The sequence below is a fragment of the Octopus bimaculoides genome, chromosome 1, assembly GCF_046866305.1.
Source record: "Octopus bimaculoides isolate indiv1 chromosome 1, ASM4686630v1, whole genome shotgun sequence".
NCBI lineage: Eukaryota > Metazoa > Mollusca > Cephalopoda > Octopoda > Octopodidae > Octopus > Octopus bimaculoides.
The window spans coordinates 79165388-79182429 of record NC_142928.1 but is presented as its reverse complement, the minus strand read 5'-3'; the positions used below and the strand labels follow the sequence as shown (position 1 = coordinate 79182429).

Below are 17042 nucleotides of genomic sequence, written 5' to 3'. Positions count from 1 at the left end.
AGTAGAAGACATTTGCCCAAGGTGCCACGCAGTAAGTTTGAACCCAGAACCATGTGGTTGGGAAGCAAGCCTCTTGTCACACAGCCATGCCAGTGCCTATATCTACTTGAAGATCTTAAACATATTTGGAAATTTCATAGCAAAAGATGGTTTAATCCTAACTTGAATTCTTGAGGTTGATAGAGCAACAAGACACGGGGACAATTTCTAGAAATAATAATGAAAAGAAAAAAGAAGAAAAAAAGGAAAAAAATCTTTTCTCTTTGTCGAAAGGAACTTTAAGTTAGAAATAGCAGCCAAATCTCTCTCAAATTATAGACTATTATATTAAAAAAGGCAAACTAAATGAATAATGTCTTAGATACACTATTACTAAAATGAAGATACACTATTACTAAAATGAAGATGAGGTGGTCACAACTGGAAGGCCTTTTAACATATATAGATCTGCCCAATCAAACCTGATCTAGGGCTAAGCAATAGCAACAGTAATAACATACATTATTTACTTGGACCAAAAAACTTTTCATCATAAAACAATCCCAAATACAAAGATTTAGAAGCAGAAATATTAAAACTTGGGCTCATAAAAATAATGACAATCCCAGCTGCAATCTATGCTTTTCTTAGGAAAGAAAAAAAAAAAAATAGACAACAACAAGAAAATCCTGTTACCAACTAAATACTTTACTAATACCATACACTCCTTTATAGAACAATGCTGGTGGCAAAACTTGTTATGTTGTGTTATATATACTTCACATTAAAAGGAATAAGAGGGAAAAAAATCTACTTGATAAACCATTATCACTTTTGGTACTAAGTTGCTTGAGCCTGCCTCTGTCTGTATGTAATAAAAAATGCTTGTTCATATTAAGATTTAAATTTTCCATTATAATTTTGTGTAAAACCCTTTTATTAAGTTATATTCCAAACACCAAATTAATAATGACAAAGTGTAGTAAATTGAATCCCACCAAGTAATATGTTTGTTTCCAAATCAATTGAGCCATATAGATAGAAATATGGTCATGGAAAGGTTAAAATTATATTATAGTACGGGGAAATAAATTTGAAATTTGTGACAGAAATTTGTAAAGTGTAATGTTTTTAATTGGAAGCTGAGATTAAATAACATGGCACAAGGCAAACAAAAAAAAAAAGAAAAAACAAACAAACAAACAAAAGAAACTATGATGTAGAGTGGAGGTAGTGGCAATTAAATTGTACTTGAATAGCATCTAGTTTATAGAGCCTGAGACTATGAGAATTGATATCAGCTCTGGTAGGATGTCAGCTGAGCAATTAAAAATGATCTAATTAAAAACTGCAAAATGTCATTTTGTTTGGAACTCAACTTCCATTTTAAATGTTGGAATTTGAACCTATGCTTTTGAAGAGCCTGGAGTCTCAAACCAGTGCCATAGTCCACTAAGCTGGCAAACTGGCTGAACTGTTAACATGTTGGACAAAATGCTAAGAGGTATTGCTTCTGGCTCTTTACATTAATATATATCATCATCGTTTAACATCTATGTTCCATGCTGGACTTGGTTGTATGATTTGAGAGGATTCAACAGGCCTGAGGACTGCATTGTGCTTTTCTATCTATTTTGGCATGTTTTTTACAGCTAGATGCTCTTCTTAACCCCAGCCACTTTGCAGCATGTACTGGATGCTTTTTCTTGTGGCACTAGCACAAGTGAAGTTGCCAAGCAGCTTGCATGGTTACAAACCCCCAAGAGAAGTGATTTTACACAAGAGAGGAGGGTTTAATGTACAAGAGAAGGGGCCAGAGCAGAACAGGTTTCTTACTGTAGAAGAGAGAGTGGGAATGAATGGAGTGGAGCTAGGAAGAGATTAAAATAAAATAGTGATCATAAATGTATGATAGGCTTCTTCCAGTTGCCAGTTACCAAATTTACAACACTTTGGTTGGCTTGAGTCACTAGTAGAAGACATTTGCTTGAGGTGTTGCACAGTGGTACTGAACTCAATGCAATATAGTTGGGGAAACTAAATATATATATATATGTATAGAGTGTTAGAAGTGGTGTACAGATATTGTATATTGAGAAAAAAGGAGGTTGCTAGAATTTTGGAAAGCATTTTTTATCTATTCCTTATTATTAGCGTTTTTGTTCACTTTCAAACTTGTCAGATAAAATTGTTCATTTATATAAATCAGGGGCTTCTTGTTTTGTTTAGATGAGGAAAACATTGTTTTTGTCTTTTGGGTGAGGTTCCAGGACAATAGAGATAGATAGGTAGATAGATAGATAGATAGACAGGCAGATAGGTAGAGAGAGGAAGGGATTTCTTTTCGATTTGGCATGTATTTACCATTTATTTATCTATTTATTTATTTAGTTATTTATCATTGTATAGCTACTGGCATGTCAATAGCTATATAATGGTAAATAACTAAATAAATAAATGGTAAATACATGCCAAATTGAAAAGAAATCCCTTCCTCCTCCCTCTCTCTACCTATCTATGCATCTATCTATCTATCTATCTCCATTGTCCTAGAGCCTCACCCCAAAAAACAAAAATAATGTTCTCCTCTTTTAAACAAAACAAAAAAAAAAACACCTGATTTATATAAATGAACAACCTGTTTGTACATTCACAATTTAATTTGACAAGTTTGAAAACAAATGAAAGTGATAATAATAATAAATAAATAAAAAATTTCTTTCCAAAATTCTGGCAACCTCCTTTTTTTCAATGTATATATGTATATATATATATATATATATATATATATATATATATATATATATATAACAAATAGTAAATGAGTATATGCATATATACGTACAGGTATGTGCATACCGGCATCCACCTGTATGTATAGGTGCATATCTGGGTACAGGACATTGCAAACAAAACATAGACGAGAAAACACACAAGCCACATAGAGAACATTCTACTTCATCAGCTACCCCCGTTTTAACACCGGCATTTCGAATATATATATATATCATCATCATCATCATCATCGTTTAACGTCCGCTTTCCATGCTAGCATGGGTTGGACGATTTGACTGAGGACTGGTGCAACCGGATGGCTACACCAGGCTCCAATCTAATTTGGCAGAGTTTCTACAGCTGGATGCCCTTCCTAACGCCAGACAACCAACCAAAATGTTGCAAGAAAATTTGGTAAATAGAAATTGAAAGAAGCTTATCATATGTGTGAATGGTTGTGTGTATATGTGTGTGTGTGTTTACATCTCCTTTCCTAGACATCATCTCACCACTGTGAACAGACTCCACCCTCATATAGGTAGTATTGTTTGCAATATTAAATCATGGCCGTTGTGCTATTTGTGTGCTTAAGAGTGGAGGAATATTACCTTGCTTGGTAACGAGTGTGTGTGTGTGTATTATATATATATATATTTATTCACCGTTTCATTTTCCTGTCTTGTTTTCCGTCCGCCACTATCCTCCACAAAAATGATTTAATTTGTGTTCGTGGGAAGAACCATTTCAATGATGCGTACTGCCTTCATTCTTCGAAATGCCGGTGTTTTAATGGTGGCAGCTGATGAAGGAGATGTTTCTATGTGGCTTGCTTGTTTGTTGTACCTTGTTTATCATTTTGTCCATGTTCTTTTGCCACGTCATGTACCCAGTTATGTATCTATGTGTACATGTGGATGAAGGTATATACACACATGTACATATATATGCATATACTCATATATTGTTTATATATATATATATATATATACACACACATACACAAACATGACAAAAGTAAATATCAAGTGGAGAAAAGATTGGGCCAGTGAGATGGTGGAGAGGCCACTAGCATTTTGGAACACTGTCATGTTCTCTGATGAGTTCAGATTTGCTGTAATTTCAGGTAGTGGTGAAGCGTGGGTCTGGAAACTCTGTGATCAAGAATTTGACATGAAAAGGTTGCAGCCAACAATGAAACACAGCGACTATTCTCTGATGGTCTGGGGAGCAATTTGGAGCAATGGTCGATCAGAGCAGGTGGAGTGTGAGGGAAGACTCCTTCTAATCTTCTCCAGTGGTCAAAAGATTAAAAAAAGACCCAAAATTGGTTAGAAGAGAATGACATTGAAAAGCTTCCATGGCTAAGCCAGTCACCAGATATGAACTCTATTGAACACCTCTGGGGCATAATGGGTAGGATACATCATAAAAAGAACAAGAAAACATCCTGAAAGCTGGATCTTTTGAGATGACTTCATGAAGCTTAAAAGAAATTCCTCAAGATAATATTCATCTGATCAGTAGCATACCTAATAGGATCCTTGCATTGAAAAAATGCAAAGGGCATGTATACTAAATATTAGATAGTCACATTATAATAATTAATAAATAATTTGAATCAATATTTTCAGAATTAAATAAATTTTAATGATTATAAGAGTGTCTACTTCTGTCATGTGTGTGTGTATATTTATATATACATATGTGTGTGTGTATGTATATATTTATATATACATATGAATATGCATGTGTGTGTATGTGTGTACACATACACTAGATAGTAATAATAAAACAATGTATTAAGTTTTGTAGAACATACATGTGTTTCAGTAAAATGAATATCATTATTACGCAAGGCAATAGGCCAGAGAATGTAATGGAATTAAATTACCTCCTCAGTGCTCATAACGAAAAATATTTTTCCTGTGAATACTGAGGAGGTGGATGAACTGTGTAATGCTACTGGGCTAATTGCCTTACTTCATAAAGATAGTAATTTTACTGAAACACAATGGTTTACGTAACTTAAAATACATTTTCTGTGTTTATTACTTCTATAGCATGGCTCACACTCTGCACACTATCCTATCTGAGCTTTGGCAGCCTTTGTCTAACTGTGCTGTGTAAAAAGTGATGTGGCTGGGAAGCAAGCTTCTCATACACACAACGATGTCTGTGTCTGCTAACATATCATATCTACACTAATTACCACACTTGTGCCATTTGCTATGCCTATAATGTATATCATCATCTTCCTCATCATTATTGTTTAATGTTTGTATTCCATGCTGGCATGGATTGGATGATTTGACAGGATTTGACTAGCATGACAGCTATGTTAGTCTCTATCATCTGCTTTGACAAGATTTCTATTGCTGGATGCCTCCCTCATAATCCAAACCACTTTGTAGAGTGTACTGGAAGCATGTTTCATGGGACGGTAGGATGGGTGGTAAGAGGGAGTGGTTCCAAGAAGAGGATTCACCAATAGCATGAAAAAAGGAAGGAATATGTGCAGTTCAGCTCTCATTTAATTACAGCAGCTGAGCAATAGTGCTCTAATTAGAAATATGACGAAAGGGTGGGTGTTACGAGGAGGAGTAACCAGGAGGGTTTGACAGATACAGATTGGGTGCAAATAGTATAGACATTGATGATATGCTTTTAGGATCTCATTTTTTTTTTTGCTGAGATAGATAACTCTTGTAGAACATGACAAGCTGCCATTCATCTCAACCCTTTGTCATTTCCTTCATCTCAATGACCTAAGATCAGACTTCACTATTTTGTCCCATGTCTTCCTGGGTCTCCACTCTTCTACAAGTATCTTTTACATTCAGTTATCAGCATTTCTTTATGCAGCTGTCTTCATCCATATGCATCATATATCAGCACAACCTTCTCTCTTGCACTCTTCATCTAAAGCCTTTTATGCTCAAATTTTCTTTCAGCACATTTGCATTTTGTAATACATGCACACAGCTGACATTGCACATCCAACCCAACATGCTAGCTACATTTCTTTCTAGCCTTTGCATGTCCTCTGCATTTACAGTCCATGTTTTATTGCTATGTAGCAATGCTGTTCATATGCAAGCACCATACAATCTGCTTTTCACCCTGAGAGAGAGACCTTTTGTTACAGCCTGAAGTAAAAGCCTTCTCTGTAGCTGGTGAATATCCTAACAACTACAGAGCCTCCTTCTCCACTGCTAATTAGATTACCCAAGTAACAGAAACTGTCTACCACTTCTAAGAATCCTCATGGACATTCAAGAAAATCTATTTCCTGTGTGTTCCTAGTGTTTATTGCTTCTGCACATCTACCACAAACAAAGTCTACTTTGTTAATCTTCCAGAGATTCCACTGCACTTATGTGTCTATAATTTGCACTGGGTACACCATATGGAATTACTATCAGGGCTATTTTCCTGAAAGGATAAGCATATTACCTGGTTCCTTGCTTACTAGGACTTTGGTCTTTTCTAATTTAACTTTAAGGCCCTTTGATTCCAGATTTTACATCCACAATGGAATTCCTTTTCTAATTTTGCTACCAATTTGGATATTGGAAGAAGATCAACAGCATAAAGGAGTTTCCACAGGCAGCCAACCTTAAACTCCTCTGTTAAGGCCTGGAGGACAATGATAAATAGGAGGGGACTGAGAGTCTAACCCAGGTGAACTACCTGCATACTAAATTTATCCCTATACTCATTGTTAACTCTCACCTTACTGACAGCATCCCTGTACATGGTTTGGATAGCTCTCACCAATCCTTTATCTACTACTAGCTTCTGCAGCAACCAACAGATTAGGAAAACATCTTCCTTTCTACTTCTCCCGGTGCTAAATACACCCATCACCAAGTCACTTTTCCAGCAACTTGGTATAATATAATTCCCTGCTGCCTACATTCTTTGAATCCTTCCAAACCTGCCACTTTGCTTTTATGGCCTAAATATATATATATATGAGAGAGAGAGATATATATCTCCCCTTTTTCTTAGCTCTCCTGTGCGAACTTTCTGTCCGGCAGTCGCCATGATAGATTGCTGACCAAAACATTCAATTTTTTTTCTCCATGTTTTTCTCCTTGTTTTCTCCGTATTCTTTCTGTTGAAGAGCGTAGCTCAAAACGTTAAAGACTTTCTCTATTCCAGAGCGTTAAACTAATACATCCTTTTGTTGTTTACACCACCTGTCCTCGTCTGTTGTTGTTTTTTTCGTAAATTCTCCCATATAAACATAAATGTACAGACACACACATACATAGTTCTAAAATGAAGAATAGCGAATTTACAAAATGATAGAAATTACATATATTCAAAATATTATAGAACTTAAAATATTTCATAGAATTTAGAAAATAGGCAAAATAAAATACACATACACAAAATAAAAATTATGAAAATTAACTCAATGAAATATAAATCAAGAAGGAATTAAGCTTAACAAAATAATGGAAAAATAACAAAAGAAGCCTGAAAAGTATAAATAAAATACATAAAAATAAAAGTCTACTCTGTTGTGAAAATGAATCCTTAGGCAGAGAATCTTGTATTTTAGTGGAAGGGCACAGTCAATGTAATTGACTTCAACACTTGGGTAGTGTACTTATCAAACCCAGAAGAATGACAGGCAAATTCAACAGTGGCAGGAAATGGCTAAATATTATAATTTTTTTTATCTAGTACTCTGTCAATTTCTGCCAAAGTGACACTTTAGATAGGAATGGCAATATATAACCAAACAAAATGTCAAGATGAAATAATCATAATATTAATAAAAATAAGGATGAAACAAGAAAATGAAACAAAAAAAATTGAAAACAAAAAGAAATGCAAAGAAAAATCAAAAAAGAAAACAAAGATAGTGGTGTTACTGGGGCAGGGCAGGGGTGGGTGTTGATTTATCAAAAATGCTAAAGAAAAAAGGAATCCTTTGTGAGCCCCAAGCCTTCAACTTAAATGTCTGTTTCTTTTCTTGAGAGAGAGAGAGAGAGGGAGAGAGGGGGGGAAGTGATTGGAAGAGAGAAAGGGCAGAGAAAGTGAGAACTATATATGTCTAGGCAATTAAAAAAAGGACTAGGAAGTTGGCAATTTTTACTTTTGCTAAGTAAGTCAAAAGGCATGCAAAAAAATCTAAATTAAATCATTACAGAAATGTGAGCCAGGCAAGCAAAGAAACAATGTATGGCCTAAGAATTTGTGATAGTGAATAAAGCATGTTCTGTGAGTATGCATATTTAGTAGAAAGCTGCATGTTCTATAAAATTAAAATAAGAAAATATACTGGCCAAATGTATAAGTAAATATAAGAGATATGTGTATGTATATATATATATATATATATATATATATATATATATATATATATATATATATATATACATACATATATATATATATACTGTATGTGTATGCATGTATGTATATATATATATATATATATATATATATATATATATTTATGTATATACACACTCATGCACACATTTATATATATATATATATATATATATATATATATATATATATATCGATATAATGAGTGTGTATGTACAAATTTTGTTATTTGTGTGTTTGTGTTATGCATAAACTTATTTACTATTCACTTAATTCGGATTAAAAATGATTTTTTTTTTCTTTGTTTAATAGAAATTGTGGAATGGCAATCCTGCAAGCTGAGAAAATATGTTGAGGCTCACCACAGTCACAAACCTTCCTATATCCCTTCTTGTCACCTGAAAATCAAAACATTTGTCACAAGTATGGAGAAGCCGTTCTTGGAAGTTGGAATACATTTCATCTCTTTCTATATTTGTGTGGGGTTTTTTTTTGAAGTTTTAAGATTCTTTGACCTTATTGGACTATTTACACAGATATGTGTGTGTACATGTACGTATAGATATGTATAAATGTATGTATGTAAGTGAATAAGTGTGTGTGTGTGTATTTAAATAAATTTGCATGGAGCTGAGCCACACTGTTATTAAATACACACAACACCTATTGAACGTGTTGAATATCACTTTCCACTTCCCAGTCACTCACACACACACATATATACACACACATACAACCATATGAATGTAAATGACTCATGGTGGGATATGAACCCACAACCTCTGGATTAAAAGTCTAAAATGTTATCCTCTGAGCTACAGGGACATATAAGAATAAGATGGAAAACACACAAACACACACATATATATACACATACAAAACATAAACATGTGCAAATTCTGGTGAATTAGAAAATAATGGTGATTGAAATTTTATAAATAGAATTATAGACCTTCAATGTGTATTGACTACAGAAAATAGTCAAATTTTAGGGCATATAAACCCCTGTAACAGAAAACAGTAAAGAATAGGTATTAAGGCCAATTTTTTTCCATTACAGGAGTTTAGATGCCCTGATACTAGACTATTTTCTATAATTATATACTGCCTTTTAAGACCAACACATGTTTGAATTGTAACCATTGCAATTGCAACCCTACTATAAAATGGTGCAGTCTCTTCAGGGCCTTAACTTGATATCCCTCAGTATGGCCCTTTAATGATTTCTTTTATAAACTCTGAGTTGTTTAAAATAGAGTTGTCCATTAAATCAGACATGAACAATCTCTATTTCAAGTTCTTATTGGATAATCATTTTCAGTCCAGAAAATATTCTTCAAGTTAAGATCATAATTTTGATGTTTATATCCTTTTTTTGAAGGTGTAAGTATTCTCTGATATATATATATAGAGAGAGAGTTGTCTAAAAGTCCATAAGTCAGGGAAAAGATGCACTTGTATATATATCCAAAATGTGCAGTATTATATGTATCCATCATGGCTGATCTTACCAATAGGTTTCACACAAGGAATACAATATAGTATCAGATAACAATCCAATTATACAACCTTATGCTCATTAGAGTTAGCTGATATGTAAGAGAATATGGTGACTGCTCTCTATTGTCAGAGGTGAATTGACACATCCGGTTTGCAGTTGCTCTGAAAAGGTTGGTGAAATGAAAAAGGGCAGGGGATTAGGTTAGGAGTTATATTCCTTGGTTAGATTCACTGTACAGCCGGTAAGAGATATCTTGAAGTGTTTGTGGGAGATGTGTGCGTTATTAAGTGTGGTGCTCCTGTGGGGATGCGGTATGTGATGTGTAGTGGTATCATATGTATATCTATTGGTTAAGGTTGTGGGGGATTTTTGTTAGTGTGTGGTGTGTAATATGTGTGTGAAGGGGTATATGATGGGGGTGGTGGAAGGCAGTCTATTTGCTGGATGTCCACCTTGTTGGGGTGTGCGCATGTGTACATGGATGTATTGAGTTATGCTCTGGTCAGACTCTTTTCCAGGCTCGAGGGTATTGGTGGAAGGTCATGGTCGGGGACCTGTAGTTGTAGTCATGATGGTGTGCGCAGGTATGATAGAATGTACTCCATTTCATGTGGGCAAGGATCAAACACTTCACTCCTGCTATTTAAAATCAGCCAAGCACAACCTACACTTCCTACTGTTATTGAAGTACGATTTACATTTCTCCAGGATCTTCCACTTTATGTTGTACTCTGTGACATTTTCTTTCAAAGACCAAATGTGCTTGGCCAGGGTTGTGGTGATGTGTCTCTCTGGGATGTTGAAGGAGGACTTGTGGTTGTTAAAGTGGGTTCTGAAAGGGCCTTCTGTTTCCCCACATACTTTTGCATGCCCGGTTGCCCATTGGATCCTATGGACATTACCTCTGCTTCATACACAACTGTCTCTGTGTTAGAGTGGCTGTTCAGTGGATATGTTGTGTTACCCATGCATGAGCATCTTGCCTCTGCCTCAGGCATGGGCCTACTTACTAAAATCTTTTTACATTAGGTGCACTGCTAATGGATATTCTCAGGAAATGTCAATCAAATATTTTGTTGAATCTATTTGTACGGGGTAAGTGTTTATCAACTAATCTAAGGAAGATCTTGCCTATTCTGGTCTTAATACTGAAAGAGAAAGGTGGTGTGAACCCCAACACTTTTGGGTGGTGCTTTCTCTTGTGGGAGCAGGGGCCTGGCATGCAACTAATACTATCCTTGAAAGCACTGGCAACCAGAGCTTGGTCGTAGTATGGGGTGGTAGCAGGAAAGATCTCTTTGCTTGAAGATAAGCTGGAGATTCTGCTGCTGATGCCCTTAACCAGGTTTTTGCCATCCAACCAGAGTGTTCAGGAGCTCGCATGACTGTAAGGTTATGTAATCAGATTGTTAACTAATACTGCATTCTGTTCCTTGTGATAAAATGGATTGGTAATATCAACCATGATGGATATATAATACTGAACATTTCAAATAATAGATACACGTGTATAAATATATATATACATATATATGCAAATGACCTTTTTCTTATAGCTGAATCACTACCAGAACTAGAGAAGAAGTTTCAGTTATGGAAGGAAGGTCTAGAATTGAAGGGCCTCAGATTTAACCAAGCAAAAACCAAAGTCTTAGTAAGTAGGAAGGCAGACAAATCACAAATCCCTTGAGGTGGATGGCCCTGTTCAATCTGTAGAAAAGGCATAGGTAGAAACTCCATAAGATATATCCAGTGTAAGCTATGGACATATAAGAGGTGCAGCAATATCAGAGGAAGGTTAACAGGAAAAATAGATTTTGTGTGTGGAAGATGCACAGGCACCGAAAATGTACAGAAACAGGTTCCATCAACTATCAGGGGTGGGGGAAAGCTGGAGGTGGGAGATAGCTTCTGTTATCTAGGTGACCAAGTTAATAGCAGAGGTGATTCTCCAAGAGTGTAGGTGTGAGAATAAGATTAGGCTGGGCAAAGTTCAGAGAGTTCCTACCTCTGCTGGCAACAAAAGACCTCTCCCTCAGAGTGAAAGGCAGATTGTGTGATGCCTATGTGCAAACAGCTATGATACATGGCAGTGAAACATGTGCCAGTGACATGTGAACAAAACATTAGAGCGAGGTCGTTGCCAGTACCGCGTGACTAACCCTCGTGCCGGTAGCACGTAAAAGCACCCACTACACTCTCGGAGTGGTTGGCGTTAGGAAGGGCATCCAGCTGTAGAAACTCTGCCAAATCAGATTGGAGCCTGGTGTAGCCATCTGGTTTCACCAGTCCTCAGTCAAATCGTCCAACCCATGCTAGCATGGAAAGTGGACATTAAACGATGATGATGATGATGATATGTATATATGTGTGTATATATATATATATATATATATATATAATTTTTCATTTTATTTTATTTATTTGTTTATTTTTTAAATTGTTAATTTGCCAATATCATACTAACACTCTATACATATTTACATATATATATATATATATATATATATATATATAGTCTCAACAGTCCTCACCGTTTGTTTTTACTGTTTTGTTCTTGTTGTTCTGTTTTTGTTACCACTTTAACCTTCTGCGGGAAGGACTGTTTTAACGAAGTCTCATCTGGTCCCTGCCTTTGAAATGCGGAGTATATAAAACAGGGGGCAACTGATGAAGGGAATGTTCTTTATGTTGCCTGTTTCGTTTCTCTGTTTGTTTCTTTCGTTGTTCATTGTTTGTGTTTTTTTTATGTTCTCGTTTCTCTTTTTGTTCACATTTCTTTGATGCCCTGTACCAATATATGCATGTATATATATACATATATAAGTAGGCATGTACATGTATGTGTGTATATATGCATATACTTATATGTTGCTTTCCAGAATTCTTTGCTACCAGCATAAATAAGTTATTGATAAAATGGAAAAATTGTGTTGATGATTTAGGTGCATTCTTTGATTAACTGCGTTGCTTTTCGTTGAGATAAAGTAAAATAAACTTTCAGTTCAAAATCGGATCATTTCATTCTTAACGACCTGATATAATGTAACCCTGTACGTTTACTTTAAATCCACAGGTTGGTCGTGATTGGAACGCCTTTGTTCATTGAACAGCCGTATCAGGGTTGGCCTAGGGCTAAACAATCACAACACACAGATTTCCATAACAATACAATCATTGGCATTTGGGGTGGCCACCAGTTGCAAACAAATGGTGCACTTTGAGTGCAAACATGTACACACACTTTTACTGTCCTTGTTGTTTTTGTTGTTGTTGGTGGTGGTGGTGGCAGTGGCGATGGTGGGGTGTTGTCCCTGTTTGGTGTCAATGTTGTTTTCTTTGTCATTCATTGATTATTTAATGAAATATATTTATACGTACATAGACGCATACACAAACACACTCACACACACACTTATATACATACATTGCATTCATACAAGCATACACAGATACATATATAGAGTTACTAATACATTCACATGTACACACACACACACATTCATACACATACCTATATATATCTTGCATTCATGCATACACACACGGTACATACATACATGTATAGTGACATACAATGACATTAACTCCCACATACATGTTAGTCAATACACACACATGTTCATGTATATGCTGTGTATGTATGTATATATATATATATATATATATATATACAGACATACATATACATGAATTTAACATATCGCATCACATACCATATACATGTGTGTGTGTGTGTGTGAATATATATACATATATATATATATACTAGCAGAGGCACCCGGTGTTGCTCGGGAATGAAATTGTTGCTTATATACTTGAAGAAAAAAAGGCAAAATATGCTGTATAGAAATTTGAGGACATTCTGTAGATGGACTCTCAGATGAATGATGGCTGGGTGCCTCTCATGAATGGGGAAAATTGAAGATGTGCCAAAAAGCCTCATTGGTACTTGGAAACTTTTACGAAAATTAAAATGGGGATCGTTGCCAGTGCCCCTGGACTGGCTCATGTGCGGGTGGCACATAAAATACACCATTTTGAGCGTGGCCGTTGCCAGTACCGCCTGACTAGCCTTCGTGCGGGTGACACGTAAAAGCACCCACTACACTCTCTGAGTGGTTGGCGTTAGGAAGGGCATCCAGCTGTAGAAACTCTGCCAAATTAGATTGGTGCCTGGTGTTGCCATCCGGTCTCACCAGTCCTCAGTCAAATCGTCCAACCCATGCTAGCATGGAAAGCGGACGTTAAACAATGATGATGATGATGATGATGATAATATATGTACATACATACATGTATATATATATGGTGCACCAGCATGACCGCAGCCACTTGGCTGAAACACATAAATAAATAAATAAATAAATATACGTTCCGGGTTCAGTCCCACTGCGTGGCATTTTGGGCAAGTGTCTTCTACTGTAGCCTCGGGCCGGCCAAAGCCTTGCGAGTGGATTTGGTAGACGGAAACTGAAAGAAGCCCGTCGTATATATATATATATATATATATATATATATATATATATATATATATATATATATATATATATATATATGGGAGAATATACGAAAAAACAACAACAGACGAGGATAGGTGGTGTAAATAACAAAAGGATGTATTAGTATGACGCTCGGGAATACGGAAAGTCTTTGACGTTTCGAGCTACGGTCTTCAACAGAAAGAATACGGAGACAAGGAGAAAAACACGGAGAAAAAAAATTGAATAGTGTCCAGTCAACGGTCAATCATAATAATGGCTGATCATAACAATAGCTGACCGGAAGTTAGAAATTCTTTTTTCAGGAGAGCTAAGAAAAGGGGGAGATAACAAACGGTGATCGAAGAACGAGGGGCTGTGTATGGGAGATAGAATGCTGGTGATCTTGGTGTGTGTGTGTGTGTGTGTGTGTGTGTATGTGCGTGTTTGTCCCCCCCAACATCGCTTGACAACCGATGCTGGTGTGTTTACGTCCCTCTAACTTAGCAGTTTGGCAAAAGAGACCGATAGAATAAGTACTAGGCTTCCAAAGAATAAGTCCTGGGGTCGATTTGCTCGACTAAAGGCGGTGCTCCAGCATGGCCGCAGTCAAATGACTGAAACAAGTAAAAGAGTAAAAGAGTATCTGTAAAAATATGTGACACTTATTCAGTAGCCATGATAAAACTCCGAGTTTCGGATGCCGGAGTGGAAACCCACGCCAACGTCTCTTCAGTTATCCGGCCATTGAAGATTGCTGTGAAAAATGACCGTTAACCAAAGGGAAATTACTGTGAGGTTGACCGTTATTAGGACAAAAGAACTATAGATCGCTAAGTAAGGGGAGGAGGTAAAAGTAAGGGAGCAGAGAAGTCTATAGTGTTCGCATAAGCGCACCAATCCGTACATTCGCCTATATTTATATACTAAACCACCCTCGCTTGAAACACACACACACATGCTCACCCACCCTTACTTAGCAATCTATAGCTCTTTTGTCTTAATAACTGTCAACCACACAGTAATTTCCCTTTGTTTAACATCACAGGAATTTTCAATGACCGGTTAACTGAAGAGATGTTGGCGTGGGTTCCCACCCCGGCATCTGAAACTCAGAGTTTTATCATGGCTACCGAATAAGTGTCACATCCTTTTACAGATAAATTCCTCTATGTTGTCTTTCCTATCAATATATATATATATATACACACATATATCATCATCATCATCATCATCGTTTAACGTCCTCTTTCCATGCATGGGTTGGATGGTTTGACTGAGGACTGGTGAGTCAGAAGGCTGCACCAGGCTCAATCTGATCTGGCAACGTTTCTACAGCTAGATGCTCTCCCTATCGCCAACCACTCCGAGAGTGTAGAGGGTGCTTTTACATGTCACCGGCACGGGGGCCAGTCAGGCGGCACTGGCAATGACCATGCTCGAATGTTGTTTTTCATGTGCCGATAAGGCGATGCTGGCAATGATCAAGCTCGGATGGTGCTTTTTACGTGTCATCGGCTGTGATAGTAGATTACTACTGTAATCACAGCGAGTTGGAATTACCATGCTTTCAGATCGGAATGAAAGGACCACATGCACATGCAAGAAATAACAGTAAACTATGAATGTCATTCTTCATTTTAATTTCAATTTTATTTTATTAATAGCCCTCTTCTCTTTTTAAAGTGGCATTTTCATTTTTATTTATCTTTAATATCTACTTACTCTGTGTGGTACTTTTACAAATAAGAAGATAGAGAGGATAGAAAATTGACAGACAACAGCTGGTAAACATTCCAACTTTTTTACACTTACTAATCTTTATTACTCTTACATGTACATGTATTCATCCAGTACATGTGAGTAAATAGACATACTGGAATGTATCCCAGATGTTGTCTGTCCTTTTGTATTCATTATTTTGATTTTATATCCCCTTCGTTTCCTTATTTGCCGTGTGTGTGTGTGTGTATATGCACCTATATATACAGGTAGACATAGGTATGCACACATCTGTACGTATATATGCATATACTCATTTATTATTTGTTTATATCTTAATATATAAATCTGAAGTTGTGTGTTTGTAGAAACGGATGAAATATAAAATGATAACAATATTACACAATTATTCATAACAAATGCCCCTAATTTTCTCGATGTGAACTTTCCAGTGCAGTAATTAGATTTTAAAAATTCCGTTTACTTTGTGTGATTTAAGGGAGATTTGGCTGTTGTTTCTAGCAACTTTTATATTTCATCCCTTCTACCTGGACCGCCATTCTTACACACGCGCTCAACATAAAAATATAGAGAGTAAGAGTAAAAGAAGGAGAGGGAGAGAGAGAGAAAGTGATACATACAACGTCATAGATTAAACTTTCATCTCCGTATTCTTTACCTATTTTTCATAACATAGATACGTAAAAACACACACAACCACACATACATGACCTGTGACAACAACATACACATTGCTCTCAATCTCTATTCATTTCTCCCCCTCTTCCTCTCTCGCTCTCTCTCAAACGTATGTGTATACGTTTGAGAGAGCGAGAGAGGAAGTAAACACAATCATTCACATCGTGGTATTTTACAAAACATTGATGGCATAACTACAGAGTTGTATCCTCCAACTTTGGGAAGGTCATCACTTTCATAAAAATGAATATTTTTTTATGAAATTTTCTATGCATATATTATTTATTATGTAGATTCCAAATATACAAAAATTTTCGGTGAAAGTGGTTTGGAAGGGGGTGGGGTACAATATTCGAAAATTCCACTTGAATTCCTCTTAACTTCCAGGAAAATGAATATTTTTTCATGAAATTTTGTACAAATGTACCTTGATGTATGTACATTTCAAGCATGTAGGAATTTTGAAGGAAACAGCTGCAGGTTATTTTTGAGAAGTGTTCCCCACTCGGTGGTGTTTCGGAGCAAGTCGTCCATAT

General features: G+C 36.2%; 1 protein-coding gene across 7 annotated transcripts in view; it reads right to left on the bottom strand.

The window, feature by feature from the left end:
* LOC106871456 (protein sidekick-1) overlaps positions 1-17042 on the bottom strand; it is a 589083-nt gene that overhangs the window by 24664 nt on the left and 547377 nt on the right. For 4 of the 7 annotated variants that reach the window (XM_089352508.1, XM_089352475.1, XM_089352495.1 and 1 more), the window contains one exon: positions 8466-8501. The exons of the other annotated variants lie outside the window; for them this stretch is intronic. In XM_089352508.1, coding sequence (XP_089208634.1) covers positions 8466-8501 — 36 coding nt within the window. The remainder of the gene's footprint in view (positions 1-8465; positions 8502-17042) is intronic. 7 annotated transcript variants of the gene reach the window in all.